Source organism: Aotus nancymaae, unplaced genomic scaffold (genome assembly GCF_030222135.1).
Source record: "Aotus nancymaae isolate 86718 unplaced genomic scaffold, 86718_ANA_hifiasm-v0.15.2.pri h1tg000059l, whole genome shotgun sequence".
NCBI lineage: Eukaryota > Metazoa > Chordata > Mammalia > Primates > Aotidae > Aotus > Aotus nancymaae.
The window spans coordinates 59,467,754-59,489,530 of NW_026988473.1; the positions used below are offsets into that span (position 1 = coordinate 59,467,754).

The 21,777-nt window shown below is 54.2% G+C and overlaps 1 protein-coding gene across 3 annotated transcripts; it reads left to right on the plus strand.

Annotated features, from left to right (window-relative positions):
* Positions 1 to 4,130: 4,130 nt before the first annotated feature.
* SERPINH1 (serpin family H member 1) lies at positions 4,131 to 15,028 on the plus strand. Of its 3 annotated transcripts, XM_012469646.2 has the most exons (6): positions 4,131 to 4,215; positions 5,627 to 5,670; positions 8,168 to 8,832; positions 10,880 to 10,978; positions 11,090 to 11,322; positions 14,018 to 15,028. In XM_012469646.2, the coding sequence occupies exons 3-6, from the start codon at positions 8,211 to 8,213 to the stop codon at positions 14,318 to 14,320; spliced, it is 1,257 nt and encodes a 418-aa protein (XP_012325069.1). In that variant the 5' UTR covers positions 4,131 to 4,215; positions 5,627 to 5,670; positions 8,168 to 8,210; the 3' UTR covers positions 14,321 to 15,028. The 3 variants fall into 3 exon arrangements, with proteins under 3 accessions (XP_012325069.1, XP_012325068.1, XP_064221371.1); XM_012469645.2 differs by lacking the exon at positions 5,627 to 5,670; XM_064365301.1 differs by lacking the exons at positions 4,131 to 4,215; positions 5,627 to 5,670 and adding an exon at positions 5,942 to 6,231.
* Positions 15,029 to 21,777: the final 6,749 nt, after the last annotated feature.

Below are 21,777 nucleotides of genomic sequence, written 5' to 3' on the forward strand. Positions count from 1 at the left end.
GGCTGCTTGGGTGCCATGTGTGTGCCCCATATGGGTGGGTGCACACACGTCTGTGTATATAGCATGCCAGTGGGCTTGTGTCTCCTGGGTATTGTGTCAGGCATGTGGGTGAAGGCACTGGAGTTCCTATGCGGCTTTGCTCAGCACTAAGATTGCAGAGGGATGGGGGCGGGCCTGCTCTGGGAGGAGGAGGGGAGGAATCATGTGCTCACCCACCCCCACACTGACTGAATGCCCACCCTCCAGCGTGGCAGCCTGCAGGACAGCCCTTTTTGGATGGAAGGCCCTACGCTCCAAGAGAGAGAATCCGAGATTACAGAAATCGTGTTTTCCTGACTCATGCCTTGGGCTGAGAGTACATTCTTGGCTCCTGGACAGCATCCCACAGAAGAGCTGCCTACAGCGGCCTGGCTCCCCAAGGGAGGGGCAGACCCTGGACTGGCTGCCGGAGCTTTCTGGGCTCCAATTTTATCCCAATGTAAAAAGAAGGGGATTAAACTTCCTTCCTATTAACATTCTAAAATTAAAAGCGAGACACTGGTGACGGTGCCCAGCACAGGGCCTGGGAGCGGCAAAATGCCCCATAAATGTCACTTCCTTCTCGTCCGCTCCCTGCCTTCCCATGGATGTGCCGTAAACAGACCTGATTCAAAACCCAGCTCTGACTCTGGCTTGCTGTGTGCCCTGACCATGCCACTTAGACTCCCTGATCCTCAGTTTCTTCCTGCTGAAAACAGGAACATTCTTCCTCACCTGAAAGGATTGAATATGATAATAAATGTGACTGTGTTGCACAGTTAAATGACATGCTAGTTTTTGTCCTAGGATTCTATGGCCAAAGAAAGCTGTTTCTACAGTACCTGGCGGAACCGGGCCTACATCTCCTCCCTGCCCCACCCCCGTCATTAGGGGGTGCTGTGGGGGAAAGAGGGCTGGGAGTCCAGGGTCCAGCCCAGCTCCACCTCTGATTTGCTGTGTGACCTTGGGTAAATTCCTGCCTTCTCTGGGCTTCCGTTTTCCTCTCTGTATAGGGTGGATGCAGTTGGACTTGATAGTTTTCTACTTCCTGCTGCCCACACCTCTAGGGACTTAGGGACCTAGAGGATTTCCAGCCGGCCTCCATGTGCAGGGCAGCAGAGCCACTTCCTGCAGGGAAGCAAGGCACTGGAGGACTCCAGAGGCGAAATGCTTGAGACCTGCTTAGCAGAGTCTTCTCCCCCACCCTCTAAAAGAGTGCTTTCTCCAGAAAGCTCTGCCTGGAATGTGGGGGAAGGGCCACAGTCAGTCTGGGCTGGGCTCAGAGCTAAGAATATTGTGGCAAAGGCTCTTGACTTTTGTGTGTGTGTAAGCTGATCACGGAAATTTAAAGGAGTCATTGCCTTTCCTTCCTCAGGGAGGCCGTGCTAGGGGCACAGCAGACTCAGGCAGCCACATCTCATCTCCTGGCTGGCCGTGCTTACCCGGTGCCTCTTCCATACTGTCTCCTTGCTGGGAGCCGGGGACTCAGAGTGACAAGGAAAAGGCCCTGCCCTTCCAGTCTGCAGTGACATTCACTGACAATACAGGGTGATAACAGAGGTAATGCAGCGGGATAGGCCACAGAGGAGGTTAGTGGGGGTCAGGGAGTCCAGCCGAGGGCCTTCAGACCCAGCCCTCCCTATGCCTCAGCTCCCCTGTCTGTAAAGGCAGGTCCGCTCTCCTGTGACCTCCCATGATTCTGGGTCTATCTAACAGCATGAGCCTCGGTTTATCCCTTGACAAAAGGGGACCGTCACAGCACTCTCAGCCTCCCCCTCAGGTGTGGTGAGGCCTAAGAGAACTAAGAGACCTAAGAGCGCAGAGGAAGGATGTCTCATTGGGATTTTGACATCTGAACCTGCGGTAAGCCCAGGTCACCCTCTCCATTCTGCCAGCATTGTTTCTGCCCTGCTCTCAGCTCACTGACCAAGTCACAGGGAAGCCTGAGGGCCAATGTGGGGATGGGGGAGTAGAGAGTGGGGTCTGGCCTGGGACCCAGGAGGCCTCCTTGGAAAAACAAGGATTTATCTTTTCTTTTTCTGTTTCTTTTTTTTGAGACGGAGTTTCCCTCTTGTTGCCCAGGCTGGAGTGCAATGGCATGATCTCGGCTCACAGCAACCTTCACCTCCTGGGTTCAAGTCATTCTCCTGCCTCAGCCTCCCAAGTAGCTGGGACTACAGGCATGGGCCATCACATCTGGCAAATTTTTTGTATTTTCAGTAGAGACGGGGTTTCTCCATATTGGTCAGGCTGGCCTTGAACTCCTGACCTTAGGTGATCCACCCGCCCTGGCCTCCCAAAGTGCTGGGATTACAGGCATGAGCCACCGGCCTAGGATTTATCTTTAAAAGCAATATATAGTTGAGGCAGGAGGAAGCACATGAGAACCACGACAGCCACCTGAAAGAGATGGACACCATGCCAAGGCTGGGAGGTTTTGTTAATAATCAGACCTGTCCTGAAAATGAATGAGGGGCTGCCTCTGAAGGAGGTGCTTGGGATACTCTTCTTAGAGGTGCTTGCCATTTTGGGATACTGAAGAGAGGGCTTCTGCCTGGGGCTGCAGACAGGAATCTCTGACCTCTGAGATGCCTTGCAGCTCAGAATCTTTAATACATTTATTCCAGAATCCTTCAACTCTGAGATTTTAACATGTTAAGATTCCTTAGCTGGATTCAAAGACTCCATGGGGGCTTTCAGTGGAAGTCATCTCTGATTCTTTTACCTTGAATCGCGGAGTCTGAAGCTTTTGGGATCTGAGATTTCCCACAGTTCTTGTACTCAAAAGACTCCGAGCAGCAGCAGCCTACCCAAACAGAGAGGTTTGTCACATCCACCAGGCTTCCCCACAGCCACTAATGGAGGGCAGGGACCCAGGTGACTGACTCATTTGCTGGGTGCTGGGATTTTTTCCTCTCCAGGATCCAGGGATGCACCTAGAAGAAAGAAGATGCTCCACACAGTTTGCTGAATGAATGAATGAATGAATGAAGAGTCCCTATCCTGTCCCTTCGTCTCCATACTGTCTCCATCCAAGATCTATCATTAAACTACTAAAGAGGAAGGGGCGTGGGGGGTTTCCTAAATAATCTGCCTCACTGAGTTCCCTACTAACCCGCACATACCCCTCTGATGGACATCGCACGGGGCAAGGACTCTGTTCAGCTCTCAGCTGTGTCCTCAGCACCCAGAACAGTAATGAATACCCTAGCTTAATTCAGAGGTCAAGCAGCTTATCAGTTTGCAAGGGTGGGGTAGGAATTGACGGTGAGACCTGAGGCCTGTGGGAGGGGTTGCAATAGGGAGAGGGCCAAGGTGACAGGGATTGAGAAAGAGAGAGAGAGAGAGGGGAAAATAGCAAAGGATGACTTAGCACCACATTTCACAGCCAAGGGAACAGAGGCCCAGAAAGGGAAAGTAACCTGCTTAGGGTCACACAGCACCTTGCTCAGTGGAGCCAGGTTTTTCTTTCTGTGCACCCCTCCAAGCCCAGCCAGACCACCTGATGTTCCCTAGGCATCTCTGCCTCTATTACTCCAAGACTCGAACTTACCCAGTGCCGGGCAGGTACCGGGGCTAGTCTGATCCCTCTCCCTCTCCCTCTGGCCATCGCTGAGGTTGACATTTTTTGGATGAACAAGCATGGAGAAAGGGCGCTGCCTTCCGAAGCCTGACAACCTCCCCTGAGAGGGAGAAGGGTGCACCCCAACTCAATTATGTTTCAGCTTGAAAATCGGGAAGAGTGGGGAGAAGGGGCGATGGCTTTGCTCGGGGCAAGGTCCCTGCGGGGAAAGGGGCGCCTGAAGGAACGTGCGGTCAGGAGTGGGCTGGCTCCTGCAGAGAGCCTGGGGGGTGGGAGGAGACTCGCACTCCGAAGACACGCTGGTCCCGATGGGGACTCCCGGGGCCCCGCAGCCCAGGCCGCCGAGGGGGGCAGTAGGACCCAGGGGCCGGGAGGCGCCGGCAGAGGGAGGGGCAGGGGCCGGGAGGTTTGGGGGAGGTCTTTGGCTTTTTTTTGACGGAGCTGGGGCGCCCTCCGGAAGCGTTTCCAACTTTCCAGAAGTTTCTCGGGACGGGCCGGAGGGGGTGGGGACTGCCATATATAGATACCGGGAGCGGGGGAGCGGGCGAAGAGTAGAATCGTGTCGCGGCTCGAGAGCGAGACTCGCGTCCCGGCGCCCGCCCAGCCCGACCCAGGTGAGGGGCGGGGGACGCCCGCGTGCGGCCTGCGGGAGCGCGGAGCAATCTGGGGGTGCTCAAGGGAGTGAGAGGGGCGAGGGGAGCCTGCCAGGGGTTGGGGGCCAAGCCAGAGCCTGCAAACTGGAGTTCCCTGCACTTTGGGGGCTGCTGGAGAGTTTGGAATAGAGAGCCCAGGGCTAGCTGGTGATGGAGCCAGCTGAGGGCTAGGGCAAAGATCCGAGCCAGGGTGGGAGCCCGTGCGCTCGGAGGAATGGGGAGAATCGCAGGGACGCTTAGAAGGTGGCGGTGGCAGAGACCTTTAGTAGGTGCTGTGTAAAGGGGGCTGGGGGCTGAGAGCAGAGCCTCTGCGGAACAAACGGAGGAGGAAGGAGACGGGGTCTGGTGCCTCTTTCAGCAGGGACAGGGAGGACAGGCCGGCCTTGCAGTTCCAGGCCCCTTCCCTTCTGGGGCTGAGACCCAGGGGCAGCAGTGATTAGTGGCCCAGCCTCCTCACAGGCTTGCTGAGGGCATCTCAGCCTTCTGAAGGTAGTAGGGTGGTGGGAAAAGAGGTGAAATCGTCTTGACTCTCGGGGTCCATGTGCTCTGATAGAAGTGGGTGACAGTGGCTCAATTTCTGATCAGTAGCTTGAAGCTAGGTGATGGCAGCCAAAGGAAGGACTTGGCCAGCGAGGCTCCCTCCCCTCGGAAAAAGGGAGTAGGGGTCAGCAGGGCCTGCTCAGCTCTGGGGATTAAGGGGCTGACTAGGAGGATTTGAGTCTCTCCTGCCCACTGCCACCGGGTTCTCGGAGTAACCGCAGGGTTTAAACTGCAGGATCTCACTTCCAGAGGCCGGGGTTCCCTGCCCCCCAGCTTAGAGACATTCCTGAGGTGGCTGGAGAGGAGGAAGGAGAATGAATGCACTTCCAGACTGGCCCAGAGTCCCAGCCCCTCCTCTTCCTGGTTTCCGGCTGGTCCCTCTGGGCTGCTGGGCCGGGTTGGAGGCCTGGGGGAAAATGAGGGGGCTTTGGTTCAATGGAATTCTAGTCGGGGCCACACCCTTCTGTCTTCAGATGGTTTATGTACCCATCCCCCTTCCTGTCCCCTCCTTTGTCTCCTCTGTCACCGGGATTCCCAGCAGAGTTTTTTTTTTGTGCTGGTTGTGTAACAGGACACCGATGCAGCCCTCAGGAGGGCCTCCGTGTGCTTCTGAGAGGAGGGAGCCCTGTGCTAGGAAGGCAGACCCCTGTTTATCCCGAGGGACCTGGGGTGGCCCCCTGCCCTGGCCTCAGTTTCTCCCATTGAACAGTGAGCTGATTGACCTCCAAGGTCCCTATAGATCGGGAACTGGTTGTTCCCTCTGCGTCAGGGGCCTCCTTACCACCTCTCCTCTGCCGCCTCCCATCCTCCTCACTCTTCTGTTTTCTTTCAGAATGAAAAAGGCAGGCATTGACCTCCCTCTGAGGCAGTTTCCAGGTACTTTAGACCCCTCAAGTGTTTGGGACCCTCTGGTGGCCCCCGTCATCTCCTCTCCTGCCCTTCCAGACCCTGCTCAGTCCAGCTAGCTGCGGGCGCCGCCCTGGCTAGGCGATCTTGTATTTTCTTTGTGGGACTCAGCTAACCTTGGCCCGAGGGCTGGCATTTCTCTGTGGCAAGATGGGCTGGGCTGTGGGAGGCTGGCCTGCTTGCAGTAACTTGCCTTCCTCTGTTCCTGCTGCTGGGTTTAACGGGCCACCCTTCTCCCCAGCGGGCATCTCCCTTCAGAGATCCATGTGCAGATGGGAAAGGAACTAAGGCCAAAGAAGGCTCCTGGAGTTCCCTGGCTAATGCGTGGCACCCCCTGGAACCTGAACCAGGCCTGCTTCCCAGGCTGGAAGCCCCCCTCTGCCGGCCTGTGGAGATATTTCAGCCTCCTGCCTGCCACGTCACCACCAGAAGCTGGTGCTAAGCTGCTGCGGGCCTAGCCTAGCGGGCTGCCTGAGGAATCCCAAACCAGTTATTTGGAGCTTGCTTGGAAGCCCCTCCCAGTCCTTTGAGGTTCTGGCTGGTGGGGGTGGGGGCTGTCAAGATGGTACCTGCCACGTGGCATGGCTGGGAGTGGGCTCTTCAGCTGCCTCCTCGGGGAAGGGAGGCTGGCGGCCTGTGCTGTGGTCTGAGCTCCAGCATCACTGGTCTGGATCAGAGGTGGCTTTTGAATATGGCGGCCATATGTCTGTTGTCCTGGCAGAATAATTAGTCCTCATTTTACTTTCATAAGTGTCCTTGTTTGTGCAATAAATTATATGGTCGCTCTGCCTTTGAGGCTCCAGTTCTGGCAGGGAAGGAGCCAGGGTCGGGAGATAGGTGTCCTGGGGTGTGTTCTAGGCCCCAAGATCCTCCCTTCATTTTAAAGTGAGACTCAGATTTCCCACCTCCTTCCAGGCATTTGTAGATCTTCAGACCTTCCCTCCTCTCCCCACCTTGGGCCCTTTGCCTCTCTTGTACTGCACCTTCAAAGCTCTGAGGAGGGTGGCAGTCCCGGGAGATGGGGACCTGTTCAGGTTTTTGGGATGGCAAAAGTAGAATCTTCACAGAAATCCAGTGCAGCCAGAGTCCTGAGGGTCTCCCACCAGGATCTCAAATGCTCGGTCTTCTTCAAGGATGACCACAAGTCGGAATCTATCAGAGCAGTGGAATCGCAGCCTCCACCAGGGGTCCTTCTAGCCTTCCCTTTGCCCTGTCATCTCTCCTGTGGGTTGCATGACGTAGAGGGGGATAATGGCCTGAAGCAAGAGAGGGAGTGTGGAAGTATCCCAGGAACAGAGACTGTCCCAATTGGAGGCCCCAGAGAGGGGACTGGGGCTTGTCCTGGGGGCCGCTGCTACTGCTGGGGCTTGGGGAGGAGGCCTGAGGGCAACCCTGACTCCGTGGAGCAGATGGCCTGTGTGGCTGTGGCTGTCAGATGGGAGAGCAGATTGGAGTCTGACGTGGCTCCAGCTTCCTTGGAGGCTGAGTGCACATCTGGCCAGCTTCTGGTGATGGGGGAGGGGGTCATTGCTCTATTGAGCTGTGTGACTCACCCCCTTCCCTAGTATCCTGTCCTTGTGCTATGTCAGGAAGACTCCTCTCCACCCCCACCAAGTCTTCAAAGGAGTCAGTTTTCCAGGAGCTTTTGTCCTGGGGATTTCCCATCCAAACGGTGGGGGTGGCGGCACTGTGAGCAGATGGGCATGCCAAGTTCCTGCCCAGAGGCCTTGGGCATGGAGACCTGGACCCTTCAGCTTGGAAAAGGAAGACTGAGGCCGAGTGGACATAGGACACACGCCTTCTGAAGGTTATCCTTGGGGCAGCAGAGCAGAGCATCTGAGCTCTCCATTTAATGAGTGAACCAACCGGTGACTCATTAACATCCCAGAACAGAATGAAAGGCATGGGGGCGGGACAGCCCTCCAGCTCTGTCCCTCATTCCTTGCCCAGGCATCTGGGCTTCCTGCAGACTCTCAGCCCTAGCTGCTGCTTTTTCTCACTGGAAAAGGGCCCCTAGGGTCATGTGAGATCAGGGCTGACCTGATGAGGACCCCAGGTCTGGCCAAGTGACCCTGTTTTAGCTTTATTCAGGAAGAGCTGAGGCTACTGTGTGCTAGGCACGGGGGATATAGTGGCAATCAGATTGGCTAGGTTTTCTGTCCTTCTGGAGGCCACAGCCTACTTAGGGGCAGAAATAGATATGTAATAAACACACAAACAAGTGGAAATGTTGGCTGGCTGATGCAGGAAATCGATAAGGTGGTCTGGTGGTGACTGACTGGGAGCCCTGCTTTGGGTGGAGACGTCACAGAGGTCTCTGAGAGGCTGGCAGCCCGGAGTGAAGTATGGGATTACTGGACTGTGGGCTCTCTTGTCCCCATCTCCAGGGTACTTGTGGCAGCCAGAGGGCTGGGGGTGGTTGTTGGGGAGGAAGGCCATGGGCTTCAAGGCCACCCTGTCTGTGCAGCCCTCACAGGTCCACCTTGGTGCATGCAAATCACCTCCCAGCCATGCGCTCCCTCCTGCTCCTCAGCGCTTTTTGCCTCCTGGTGGTGGCCCTGGCAGCCGAGGTGAAGAAACCTGCAGCCGCAGCAGCTCCTGGCACCGCGGAGAAGCTGAGCCCAAAGGCGGCCACGCTGGCTGAGCGCAGCGCCGGCCTGGCCTTCAGCCTGTACCAGGCTATGGCCAAGGACCAGGCGGTAGAGAACATACTGGTGTCGCCCGTGGTGGTGGCATCATCGCTGGGGCTCGTGTCGCTGGGTGGCAAGGCAACCACGGCGTCGCAGGCCAAGGCAGTGCTGAGCGCTGAGCAGCTGCGTGATGAGGAGGTGCACGCCGGCCTGGGCGAGCTGCTGCGCTCACTCAGCAACTCCACGGCGCGCAACGTGACCTGGAAGCTGGGCAGCCGCCTGTACGGACCCAGCTCGGTGAGCTTCGCTGATGACTTCGTGCGCAGCAGCAAGCAGCACTACAACTGCGAGCACTCCAAGATCAACTTCCGCGACAAGCGCAGTGCGCTGCAGTCCATCAACGAGTGGGCCGCGCAGACCACCGACGGCAAGCTGCCCGAGGTCACCAAGGACGTGGAGCGCACGGACGGCGCCCTGCTCGTCAACGCCATGTTCTTCAAGCGTGAGTCGGGGGCGCGCTCAGGGGTCCTCCTCCCCCTCTTCCTCCCAGGACCCCCATACAAGACTTAGGACAGCATTCTGTGCACTCCATCCTTCACTGCCTCTCATTTATGCTGTAAAACCCAGGGAGTAGGACTGTCACTCAGCTTTTGGTACAGACTGGAAACTAGATTCAGAGACGGGTAGCAGCATCTAAAGGAATGATTCAGGGAGCCGAGATCCCAGAGGGACTCCATGGAATGTATTCCGACCGAATTTCGTCCAAGTGCTCATCCTTGTATATCCTGGAATGAATAAAATTTTGTAACCCATTTCGCCTCGTAGTGAGCTAGAGAAAGAACTTGAATCCTTCCTTTTTAAAAAAATTATTTTTATTGGGCCGGGCGCGGTGGCTCACGCCTGTAATCCCAGCACTTTGGGAGGCCGAGGCGGGTGGATCACGAGGTCAAGAGATCGAGACCATCCTGGCCAACATGGTGAAACCCTGTCTCTACTAAAAATACAAAAAATTAGCTACTCAGGAGGCTGAGGCAGGAGAATTGCCTGAACCCAGGAGACGGAGGTTGTGGTGAGCCGAGATCCTGCCATTGCACTCCAGCCTGGGTAACAAGAGTGAAACTCCTTCTCAAAAAAAAAAAAAAAAATTATTTTTATTTTGAGCTGGAGCCGCTCTGTCACCCAGGCTGGAGTGCAGTGGCATAATCATGGCCCACTGCAGCCTCAGATTCCCGAGTTCAAGCAATTCTCCTGCCTCAGCCTCCTGAGTAGCTGGGATTATAGGTGCCTACCACCATGCCCAGCTAATTTTTGTATTTTTAGTGGAGACAGAGTTTTGCCATGTTGCCCAGGCTGGTCTCAAACTCCTGGCCTCAAGTGATCTGCTGGCCTCAGCCTCCCAAAGTGCTGGAATTACAGCCGTGAGCCACCATGCCCAGCCAAGACCCAGAATCCTTAAAGCAACCTTGGGGACAGGCAGTGTTACTTTCATTTCACAGTGAGGAAACTGAGGCTTAGAGAGGAGGAAGCAGAGCCAGGCCTCAGGCCCAGATGCCTCTGTCTTCGGTTGAAGACTAGATATGGGGTTAATCAATATTTTTGAGTACCTACATAGACAGACAGGACTATTCTCACAGTTTGCTGTGAGGATAAAGTAACCCTGGTTTTACAAATGAGACCTAACTAGGAGAGGTGAGGTCTCCCAGAGTCAGTGACTGAGCTTGGACTGGAACACAGATCTGGCTGTGAGCAAGGGCAGGATTCAGGCCACTCTCAGGCATTTTTTGTTGTTATTTTCTGGTCATGGAGACAGAACTTGCAGAAAAAAATGAAGAATGGGCTGAGCTTAGTGGCTCACACTTGTAATCCTACCACTTTGGGAGGCCAAGGAGGGTGAATCACATGAGTGCAGGAATTCGAGGCCTGCCTAGGTAAGATGGCGAAACCCCATCTCTACAAAAAATTAGCCAGGTGTGGTGGCACATGCTGGTAATCCCAGCTACTCTGGAGGCTGAGGTAGGAGGATCGCTGGAGCCTGGTAATTCAAGGCTGCAGTGTGTCATGATTGCACCACTGCACTCCAGCTGGGGGACGGAGCAGGACCTTGTCTCAAAAAAGAAGAAAAAAAAATGACGAGTAGTCATGGGGCACTTCCTGCCCAGGGCACAACTGTCCCTCAGGTACCAGGCAGGGAAGAAAGCCCAGTTCAGAGCATGTTTCCAAAATATCTGACAATTGCCAGAGCTGGGGGTGGCCATAGAGGTGGCTGAGCTAGGGTGGAATTAATTCTCTGCCATGTGGGAGCAGCCAGGCAGTGACTGCAGGGAGCCACATCCTCAGATGGCATGTCCTGGGGCCAAGATCCTTCCCAAAACTGGGAACGTGGACTCTGTGGGCTGGGTACTCAGAGGGAGGGGGGCTACAGCTGGGCCCAAAATAATGGAGCAAAGACCTGTGGCAGGGATAAATCAAGGATCTGCAGCTGGGGTGGGCTGTGATTGTGTCTGGGGGCGGCCATGTGTCTCTGACCCTGTGTTCTGCCCCAACTACAGCACACTGGGATGAGAAATTCCATCACAAGATGGTGGACAACCGTGGCTTCATGGTGACTCGGTCCTATACTGTGGGTGTCATGATGATGCATCGGACAGGTAGGTGCTGGGAGGAGCAGGGTGTCAAGGTGGGTGGGGGTCCAAGGCTACTTGGGGTCTCACTCACTTCTACACACAGGGTGCCCAATGTCCTCTCCGCTCCTTTCCCAGGCCTCTACAACTACTATGATGACGAGAAGGAAAAGCTGCAAATCGTGGAGATGCCCCTGGCCCATAAGCTCTCCAGCCTCATCATCCTCATGCCCCACCACGTGGAGCCCCTCGAGCGCCTTGAAAAGCTGCTAACCAAAGAACAGCTGAAGATCTGGATGGGGAAGATGCAGAAGAAGGCTGTCGCCATCTCCCTGCCCAAGGGTGTGGTGGAGGTGACCCACGACCTGCAGGTAAGGGGTGGCCCAGCCCTGGGGCCTGCAGGGCGTGGAGCCAGGGGGAGATCCCACTCACCAGTTCAGCAGGTCTGTCCCGAGTCCCCCTGGATGTCCAGGCAGTGCTGGGCTTTGTGATGGGATAAGCTGGGGCAGGAGGTGTGGGCTCTGCTCTTGGGAAGATGATGATAATACCAGCAGCTAAATATAACGGAACACTTCCTGTATGCTAGGCGTTCTTCTAAGCACTTTATAAGTGTTAAATTCTTTTAATCCTCAAAACAACTTTATTAGATGGGACTATAAATTTCATCTTAGAGATGAGGAAACTGAGGCTCAGAAAGGTTAAGTAACCTGTGCAAAGTCACACAACTAGTAATTCAGACATCTTGCACCAGATCTAACCCTCGCTCACTGCACTGCCTCTGAGGTCTGAAGTGCCCCCAGTTACAAGTTGTTCAAGCCGGAGGATTATCTACCATGCAATAATAAGACTGGTAGCTATGGGTCTTCTAAGGTGGCCAGAAACTTAACACACATGCTCAAGATTCTCCCTCGCAACTACCCTGGGTGGTGGGCAGAGGCTCACAGAGAAACAGCAGGTAACTCCCTAAGGTTCCCCAGGCCCATAAGTGGCAGAGTTGCAATTAGACCTCAAGGTAAAAACATAATAGTGGCCTTTTTTGTCAATCAAGGGAGAGAGATTTTTGACTTACTCAAAACAGGAAACTTTTGTGTCATTCTTTCCTTGGATGCCACAAATGGTTCTCACGGGCAGAATCGATTCAGACTTGCTGCCTGGAGAGCTTGGAGAGAGAAAGCTGGAGATGAAATGGGGCTCAGGCACCGAACCAGGGACAAATGGAGCTTGTACTGGTCTGTGCTGTAGACTCTGGGAGTTCCTGGAGAGGGTCACTGTCTCCCTCCTGGGCCTGGCCCTTATCCTTCCCCAGCCCCTTCTCCAGTGGCTGTTGTCCCATCCCCTTCTCCCCTTGTTCCTCTGGTGTCTTCCTGGAACCCACAGTGGAGACAGCACCCCCCAGCCCATGGGGTAGATTGAGTTGGGAAATTCGAAGCGGATGACCTTTGCGAGGTCATCAGGGTGGGAAGAGCTGGGCCTACCTCGAATACCTGTCTCAGGACCCCCTGGGTTTAGGACCTCAGGCTATGCAAGGGAGGTGGAGGTTATCCTGCAGAATCCTGGGCCCTGGACGCTGCCATTCACTCAGCCCGCAGCCCTTTACTGTCATCTCTCCTGCACTGAGAGCCAGGGAGAGCCCTGGACATGGGCCCTGCCCTCAGGGAGCTCCAAGCCAAGTGGGAGAGACAGGCAGCACCAGACTGGTAACAGGAAGGCCCAGTGAGGTACCGCTCATCTTGTGGGCTTGGGAAGCCTTCCTGAAAGAAGTGGTTTCTTTTTTTTTTTTGAGGTGGCGTCTCACTCTGTAACCCAGGCTGGAGTACTGTGGCATGATCTTGGCTCACAGCAACCTCTGCCTCCCGGGTTCAAGCGATTCTCTTGCCTCAGCCTCCCGAGTAGCTGGGACTACAGGTGCCCACCACTATGCCCAACTAATTTTTTGTATTTTTAGTAGAGACAGGTTTCACCATGTTGGCCAGGCTGGTCTCGAACTCCTGACCTTGTGATTCCCCCACCTTGGCCTCCCAAAGTGCTGGGATTATAGGCGTAAGCCACCACGCCTAGCCAAGAAGTAGTTTCTAAAGAGCCCTAATGGGAGACAGGATGGCCATCCAGGATATAAGTTGCTCACTGAGGCCGTCTGGAGAGTGGGGTGGGTGTGCCAAGGGATGTGGCTGGAGGCTGCCAGGTAGGCAGAGGTCATATGTGAAAGAGCTTATGGTTGGCTTCCAAGAGCTGTGCAGAGCCGTGGAAAGGTGTGTGTGTGTGTGCACGCACGTGTGTGTTTTAACTTTACTATGGAACACTGGAAACATAAACTAAAAGTAGATTAGTGTAATAACCCGCAAGTGTCTATCACCCAGCTGCAAGCATTGTCGGCTCATGGCCAATAGTGATCCATCTCTACCCACCAATTCCCCTCTGCAGCCGATTATTTTGAAGCAAATTCCAGTCATCCTGTCACTCTGGAAAGGTTTTAAGCCCAGAGTGATGTGGACATAGCTGTCCTTGATCAGTATTTCTCAAACTTGAGTATGCTAAGAAAGCACCTGGGGAGTTTGTGAGAAGGAATCCGTGCCCACTCCCGGAGATTCTGACTCAGGGGGTCTGGGCTGGGGTCAGGACATGGGCATTCCAGATAAGCGCCTGGGTGGTGCCATGCTGCCTGTCCCTGCACTGCAGCTGGGCAGTGCCGGAGATACATTCTCTGTGCTGTAGATGCTGGGAATTCCTGGAGAGGGGTCACTGTCTCCCTCCCCAGCCTGGTCCCGATCCTTCCCCAGCCCCTTCTCCAGTGGCTGTTGTCCCACCCCTGTCATCCAGGGTTCAACTGTTTTTCTGAGTCTCAGCTTCCTCATCTGTGAAGTGGCGATTAGCAGCCCTTGTAGCGTTGCAGTGAAAACTGAGAAAGCGTGGTTTGAAGTGCCCAGCACCATGCGTGGCACACAGTAGGTGGCCAAGGAGGGGTTCTCTCCTCTGAGAAGCGGTCAGGGTGGTATGGTGTGGAGGGTGTGAGGGTGGAGGAGGCTGGCATGCCATGGCCTCACCTGGCACACCCCCCTGTTCCCACAGAAACACCTGGCTGGGCTGGGCCTGACCGAGGCCATTGACAAGAACAAGGCAGACTTATCACGCATGTCAGGCAAGAAGGACCTGTACCTGGCCAGCGTGTTCCACGCCACCGCCTTTGAGTTGGACACAGATGGCAACCCCTTTGACCAAGACATCTATGGGCGTGAGGAGCTGCGCAACCCCAAGCTGTTCTACGCCGACCACCCCTTCATCTTCCTGGTGCGGGACACCCAGAGCGGCTCCCTGCTGTTCATTGGGCGCCTGGTCCGGCCTAAGGGTGACAAGATGCGAGACGAGTTATAGGTCCTCAGGGTGCACACAGGATGGCAGGAAGCAGCCGAAGGCTCCTGAGACACATGGGTGCTATTGGGGTTGGGGGGAGGTGAGGTACCAGTCTTGAATACTCCATGGGGTGGGGGTGGAAAAACAGACCAGGGTTCCCGTGTGCCTGAGCGGACCTTCCCAGCTAGAATTCACTCCGCTTGGACGTGCGCCCCAGATACCATGATGCTGAGCCCAGAAACTCCACATCCTGTGGGACCTGGGCCATAGTCATCCTGCCTGCCCCCAGAGTCCCAGATCAAGCCTGCCTCAATCAGTGTTCCTATTTATAGCCAAGTACCTTCTCACCTGTGAGACCAAATTGAGCCAGGTGGGTCAGCCAGCCCTCTTCCGCTGACACTAAAACACCTCAGCTGCCTCCCCAGCTCTATCCCAACCTCTCCCAACTACAAAACTAGGTGCTGCAGCCCCTGGGACCAGACACCCCCAGAATGGCCTGGCCCCAGTGAGGCGGACGGAGAAAGAGCTCACAGGAGGGGCTTCTGGGCAGACCCTGGTCAAGAAGCATCATGTCCGGCGTCGTAGGGATGGACTTTTTGTTTCTGTTTCTTCCTTTTTTAGTTCTTCAAAGATGGGGAGGGAAGGGGGAACATGAGCCTTTGTTGCTATCAAACCAAGAACTTATTTGTACAATTTTTTTTTTCAATAAAACTTTTTCAATGAAATTTTGTTGGAGCGTGGAAGAAGATTGGATCAGGAGATTCTCACACCATTCTTCCCAGGGGACAAGGTCTCATGTTAAGGCAGGCTCGATACTGATGGTTCACATCAGGCCCTGGAATGCCGGCAGATCACTGTGCAGACAGTGCCAAGTGGCAGGTGCACTCCATGCTGATCTGGGAAATGGTTCTGGCTCTGGCAGCCCTGGAGAAGTGGCTACAGGGCCTGAATGAGAGCACTGGAGCTGGAGCCAGTCTTCAGCCCCTTCACCTTTATTTCTTTATCCTTTTTTTTTTGAGATGCAGTTTTGCTCTTATTGCCCAGGCTGGAGTGCAATGGTGCGATCTTGGCTCACTGCAACCCCTGCCTCCCGGGTTCAAGCGATTCTCCTGCCTCAGCCTCCCAAGTAACTGGGACTATAGGCTTGTGCCACCACTCCTGGCTAATTTTGTATTTTTAGTAGAGACGGGGTTTCTCCATGTTGGTAAAGCTGGTCTTGAACTCCCGACCTTAGGTGATCTGCCCACCTCAGCCTCCCAAAGTGCTGGGATTACAAGCATGAGCCACCGCGCCCAGCTCTTTACCCTTATTTTAGAGGTGGGACTTGCTATGTTGCCCAGGCTGGACTCAGGCTCTTGGGCTCAAGCGAACCTCCTGCCTCAGCCTCCCCAGTAGCTGGGACTACAGGGAGGACTATGGGTATGAGCCAGAACTATGCCCAGCTCCCCTAGGCTTTCATTCCAAGCTAACTTATGCCACATCCAAGGCCACAGGTACAAACTCAGGCACACATTTAGTAAGTTGCCTGGCTTTAGGGTGGACTTTGGAAGGAAGGAGCTTGTGGGGATCCTTGCCCTTAGGTGGCCCAAAGTGTTGGATCTATAGCAGGGGAGGAGGCCCCCAACAGTCCTCCAGTTGGATGCCTCATGGCCCTTAGGGCTCCTGACACCACACCTCAGGGAGGGAGAGGGATGCACAGGATGGGGCCAGGGGCCAGGGAGGTGGAGGAGCAAAGGATACTGGGCTAGAGCCCCGTCTCTGCTGCCTGCTGTCATCTAACCTTGCGCAGGTCATTTTTCTCTCTGGGCACTTCCAGCTTTCTTCTGCCAAAGATTGTGACCTGGGGTTGTTGGTTCAGGGAGGGACCCCTTACCTGGCTGAGCAATCCAGCAGTAGCCACCAAGAGGTACATAAGTCCGCAGAAGGGCCAGCTGATTTACTCCCGTCATTGCCAGGACGGAGTTTCAGCAAGACTGCTGAGTCCCAGGGCCTTTGTGTGCTGCGGCTTAATCATTTAGATCTCTCTCTTCAAGTGGGTTGTCTGGAGGTGGAGACTTAGGGACAGGGACCAGGGTGCTCAGTGCTCACTGTGTTCCAGGCACCTGGATCATTTGTTCCAGGTGTGTCATGCCTGTCCCCCTGCCCCAGGGCCTTTGCACTAGCTGTCCTTTCTGCCTGACAGGCAGTTCTAGATGTTTGCAGGGTTGCTATTTGTTATCCAGGATTCAGCTTAAATGTTGTCTGCTCAGAGAGGCCTTCCCTGGCTACCCCACATAACCAGTCCCTCTCCCATCTCAGTTTCTCTACCATGTTTCCTCACTTTACTGATGCCTCAGCACTATGAAATGACCCACTTACGACTTCCCTGCCTGCCTCCCCTCCTGGAATGGAAGCTCCATGAAGATAGGGTCCGTGGCTGTCTATTGCTGCAAGTCCTGCACCTAGATTTAGCGTCATGCATATACAAGGCATTAAAACATTTGCTGAGTGAAAGGGCCGTTCTAGAAGGGCCTTTTCCAGGGCTTTGGGAGTCCAGAGGAGGAAGCCATGACTGCCTAGGCAGACGAAGGAAGGCTCCCAGGAGGAGGTGGCATGTGGGCTGCCTTAAAGGGGAAGTAGGCATTTCTGGATCAGAATGATGCTTTTAGTGAAACCAGCTGGTACTCCTTTGTGTTTTGCTCCTCCTGTGTTACAAGTACTTGATATGTACAATTTTATCCAAGCTTCCTAACAGCTTGGCTAGGTAGGGATTATCCCATTTTACAGGTGAGGTAACAGGCTGAGAGGTTAAGTGAGCTGCCTGAGGCCGCACAGTCAGTGTGGGCAGAGCTGAGACTCGATCCTGATCGGTTGGGTAGTTGCTTCACTGCACAGGAAGGGCAGGAGAGGCCTCCTGGAACCCAGGCCACCTGGCCCTGAAGTTCAGCCTGTGACAGCTCCCACACCAAGTGGGAATGGGCAGTGAAATAAGCCAGGCCTGGGTGTGGGGGCCACCAAGGGGACGACCCAAAGGGTGCCTTGAGGCCACGCTCCTCCCTCCCGACTCAGGTGAGGCGGGGGATAAGAGGTCTGTGCTGCTGCATCTCAAACACCCATCAGTGAGGACTGGGGTTGCTGGTGTGGGAGCGGCAGTGCAGGTGGCGGAGGTGGGCGACTTAGGGATGGGGTGGGGGCTAGAGGTTGGGCCAGCCAGTGTTGCTGCCCTGTGGCCCGTGACTGCCCTGTGTGGCGCTTTCCTGCCGCCTGGAGGCCATTGGAGGGATCACCCTGTCATTCTCACCTTGGTGCTTGTTAAAGACTCGTGAAATAATGAACCCGTTGGATTGTGTGGGTCCCAGATGTGGATGCAAGTGGGGAGATGCGGGTTTGCCTTCTCCTGAGTGCCTACTGTGTGCCCGGCATGCCATGTATGATTTCATTTAATTTTCCTTCTTTCTTTTTTTGATACGGAGTCTCGATCTGTTGCCCAGGCTAGAGTGCAGTGGTGTGATCTTGGCTCATTGCAACATCCGCCTCCTGGGTTCAAGCGATTCTCCTGCCTCAGGCTCCTGAGTAGCTGGGATTACAGGTGTGCACCACCATAGCCAGCTAATTTTTGTATTTTTAGTAGAGACAGGGTTTCACCATGTTGGTCAGGCTGGTCTCAAACTTCTGACCTCGTGATCCGCCTGCCTTGGCCTCCCAAAATGCTAGGATTACAGGCGTGAGCCACCGCGCCTGGCCAATTTCATTCAATTTTCAGACTTCCATAGCTATTCCTACCCCATGTTATGGTCAAGAAAACTGGGGCTCAGAGGTAAAGTGGCCAGCTCAAGGCCACTCAGCAGGCCAATAGCAGAGCTTGGCCCACATGGAAACCCAGGTCTCCTGGCTGTGGAGGAAGAAGTTACTGACGTGTGTGAGTTCCGGACTCCACAGTTTGCAGGGAGCAGTCACCCATCTTTGCCCCTGCAGCATGGGGCTTGTCGTCCTCCCGACACTCCAGCTGTGGCCTCCGCGAGAGCACGCGCTCATCTGCCTGTGTCCTGCTGCATCCCCGCACCTAGCACAATGCCTGGCACACAGGAGGTGCCTAATAAGTGCTCATTCTAAGGAAGCAGTCCAGAGGGAGCTGTGGTGTTTAGCAGCAGAGGTGTTGGAGCCTGACAGACCTGACGGGTGTCCCAGCTCTGCCACTCCCTAGCTGTGTGACCTTGGGTCAGTTACTTACCTTCTCTGAGCTTCAGTTTCCTCAGTAGTAAGGTGGAAATGATAACAGTACTTACCTCATAAGCTTGTGGTGAAAGTTAAATGAGGTAATCCGTGGTACTTGGCAAACACATAGCCAATAAATATTATTAATAGTTACTAATAAGAGAAGGTAGTGACTCAAGATCATACAGCAGAGCTGGGATTTGAGCCCACCTCTCTGCAGCTGTGACAAGTCTGATCCTTTCCATGATGCCACAGTGCCTTGGGTTCAGGTGGGGCTGAAGTAGCAGGGGAGACTCCTGGAAGAAGGGGCTAGAGCTGGGTGGCAAGAGGGAAAGAGGCATTCCAGATGCGAGGAACAGCTGGAACAGAGGTACAGCAGTTGGGATGGGCAGGGTGACCCTGGAACACAGGGAAGGGGCCGGTGAGGAGGGTGGAAGTAGGAGGCAGAGGATGGAACTGCTACGTGATAAGGCACACAGCGGGTCAGGGACTGTTCTTAGAGGCAGGGCAGATGGCCCTCGCCACTCAACCCCTCCCAGTTTCCCAGTCCTCTGTCCTGCCACTCCCACTCCCTCTGCAGCCCCTCTCAATTCTCACCATCTCCCTTTCCTGTTTGCCCATGCTGTCTCCTCTGCCTGGTCCCAGGCCTCTCCCATCTCTGCCTGTTGAGTCCTCCACATCCTTGAAGGCCTATTTCAAAGGGTACCACCACCCCCAGGGAAGCTCCCAGGCCCCTAGGCAGAAGTGTGACACACACACAGCAGTATCCCTCCAGGTGCCCTGGAGACACACCATCCTTCATGCATCTTGCTACCATCTTTCTTCCGTGTCCTCAGTGTGACTTCTCTCAGTCTGCTCAGCTCCACCACATGGTCGTCTCCAGCGCCCCATCCCTCGGGGACACCCAGTTCACACTGACCCACCTGGCTGCTCCAGCAAGAATAAGGAAGTGGCTTTGTATTTAAAAGACGCACGCTGAGAAGTGGACAGCTCTTTTCCTTTCTTTTTTCCATGTCATTTCTCCATTTACCCACTCTTGGTATAAGCAGAGGTCAAAAGCTCAGCAGGGAGACTCAGGAGAGGAGGGTGCGCTGAGCCACATTTTCTGACTTCTTTTTTTTTTTTTTTTTGAGACAGAGTTTTGCTCTGTCACCAGGCTGGAGTGCAGTGGCGCAATCTCGGCTTACTTCCAGGTTCAAGTGAGTCTCTTGCCTCAGCCTCCCGAGTAGCTGGGACTACAGGCATGCATCACCATGCCCAGCTAATTTTTGTATTTTTAGTAGAGACAGAGTTTCACCGTGTTGGCCAGGATGGTCTCGATCTCTTGACCTCGTGATCCTCCCACGTTGGCCTCCCAAAGTGCTGGGATTACAGGGGTGAGCCACCACGCCCGGCCTTCTGACTTCTGAAAACATGAATTTGATGCTGCCATTGCCAAACTACATTGTCAGTTTATCAATTGAATTCACAGTACTGCTTTGTCTCAGGTGAAACTTAGGGCACTGACCTCGGTGAGGATGAGACAGTGGTCATATGGAAAGAGTTGGGCAATGTAGAGGCCTCCCCCACCAGCCCTACTCCACAGCACCTCCTTGTGGCAGAAGCAGTCCCTGCTCCTCAGCCTGCGGAGGCTCCTGCCACCCTGCCTGAAGACCTTGCAACGACCCTGTCTTGGAAGTTACCCTGCAGTGTTTTAGTTATTTATTGCTGAGTGACAGGCCACTCCACATGTAGTGACTTAATTGTCTGGGTTTGCTCAGATGACTGCAATTACTGGATGCCGGGCTCAGCTGGGATATTTGGGTTGGCCGATGCTGAGTCTCTCTGTCCACAATGTCCTTCTTCCCGGTTTCTTCATGGCATGGTGGCCTCAGGATTCTGGGAGAATGGAGGCAAGAGCTAACCATCTGAGGCCTGGGCTCTGCAGCTTGCATCATGTCACTTATAATACATCATCCTGGTTAAAGCTAGTCATGAGGCCAGCCCAGATTCAAGGGGTGAAAACTAGACCCTGCTTCTGGAGCAAAATATGGTGGGCATCTGTCACCTAAGGGGAGGCCAGTTCTCTTCATGTCCGAGCCACATTGTCTCCAGCTCCGTAATGGGTTAGATCCTTGCCTGCCTAATTCCCGAGTCGTCTGGGAGAAGGCAGCACACACATCAAAAGAACTGTAAGATTTTACTAACTTACATCAGCAAAAATCTGGATAACATATAAGAATGTTTTCTATGGGTGCTAGTCTAGGGAGGGAGGAAAATGATTTTCACTGGGCTGAATTTATTAATATAGGTACATTTACCTGAGATTCTAGATTCAATGTGCTGGTGTGAGCAGCTAGGAGTGGTTTTGTTTGCTTAGCTTGGAGTGGTTGACTGACTCCTGTATTCAATCAAGGCCTCTGCTAATTGAAATCGAGATGCCAGAAGTTCCTTGTTTAATATAGAAGATGCAATCCAAAGACTAAGGGAGGGAGGAATGTTGAGGTGACTGTTCCCATGTGACCCACTCACTCTCCTTGGCTACGCTCCACATGCCTAACTTCCTCTTGTAGAACCTGGAAGACGCTCCCTTCACCAAGGCACCCAGAAACACGTGGGTGAGGGGAGCACCTTTGAAGTGTGATGCAGCACTTGTTCTCTGTGGGTGGGGCGTACTGCTGGGAGATGCTGTCATAGAAACGGAGGCCATGATTTCAGTGGAAATGATGGGACCCCAGGGGAGCAGAGGGCAAGCAGCACTCGACTGCCTAGGAAATCAGACCTCAGGTGGCAATCAGCATGTTCTGACCACAGATGTCTTCAGCAAAGGCTGATCAATCAAGGGCCAAATTGGACCAAAGAGACCAAACAGACAGGCAGCCCTTAAGGTCTTCCTAATCTCGTTTATTTTTTTGTTTTGTTTTTTTGAGATGGAGCCGCTCTATCGCCCAGGCTGGAGTACAATGGCATGATCTCGGCTCACTGCAACCTTCACCTCCTGGGTTCAAGCGATTCTCCTGCCTCAGTCTCCCAAGTAGCTGGGATTACAGGCATGTGCCACTATGCCCAGTGAATTTTTGTATTATTAGTAGAAACAGGGTTTCACCATGTTGACCGGGCTGGTCTTGAACTCCTAACCTCAAGTGATCCACCCACCTCAGCCTCCCAAAGTGCTGAGATTACAGGCATGAGCCACCATACCCAGCCCCACTTAATCTCTATAACAGAAACAACAAAACAAAACAACCAACCAACAGACAAACACAAACCCTCCAGAGCTGGCAAGTGGAAGCCTGAATTGAGCC

Bases quoted from the DNA above. Each gene is read 5' to 3' on its own strand.
- SERPINH1 (XM_012469646.2), top strand. From the start codon at position 8,211: ATGCGCTCCCTCCTGCTCCTCAGCGCTTTTTGCCTCCTGGTGGTGGCC. The intron at 10,979-11,089 runs GTAGGTGCTGGG...CTCCTTTCCCAG, and splicing joins CATGATGATGCATCGGACAG to GCCTCTACAACTACTATGAT. The intron at 11,323-14,017 runs GTAAGGGGTGGC...CTGTTCCCACAG, and splicing joins AGGTGACCCACGACCTGCAG to AAACACCTGGCTGGGCTGGG.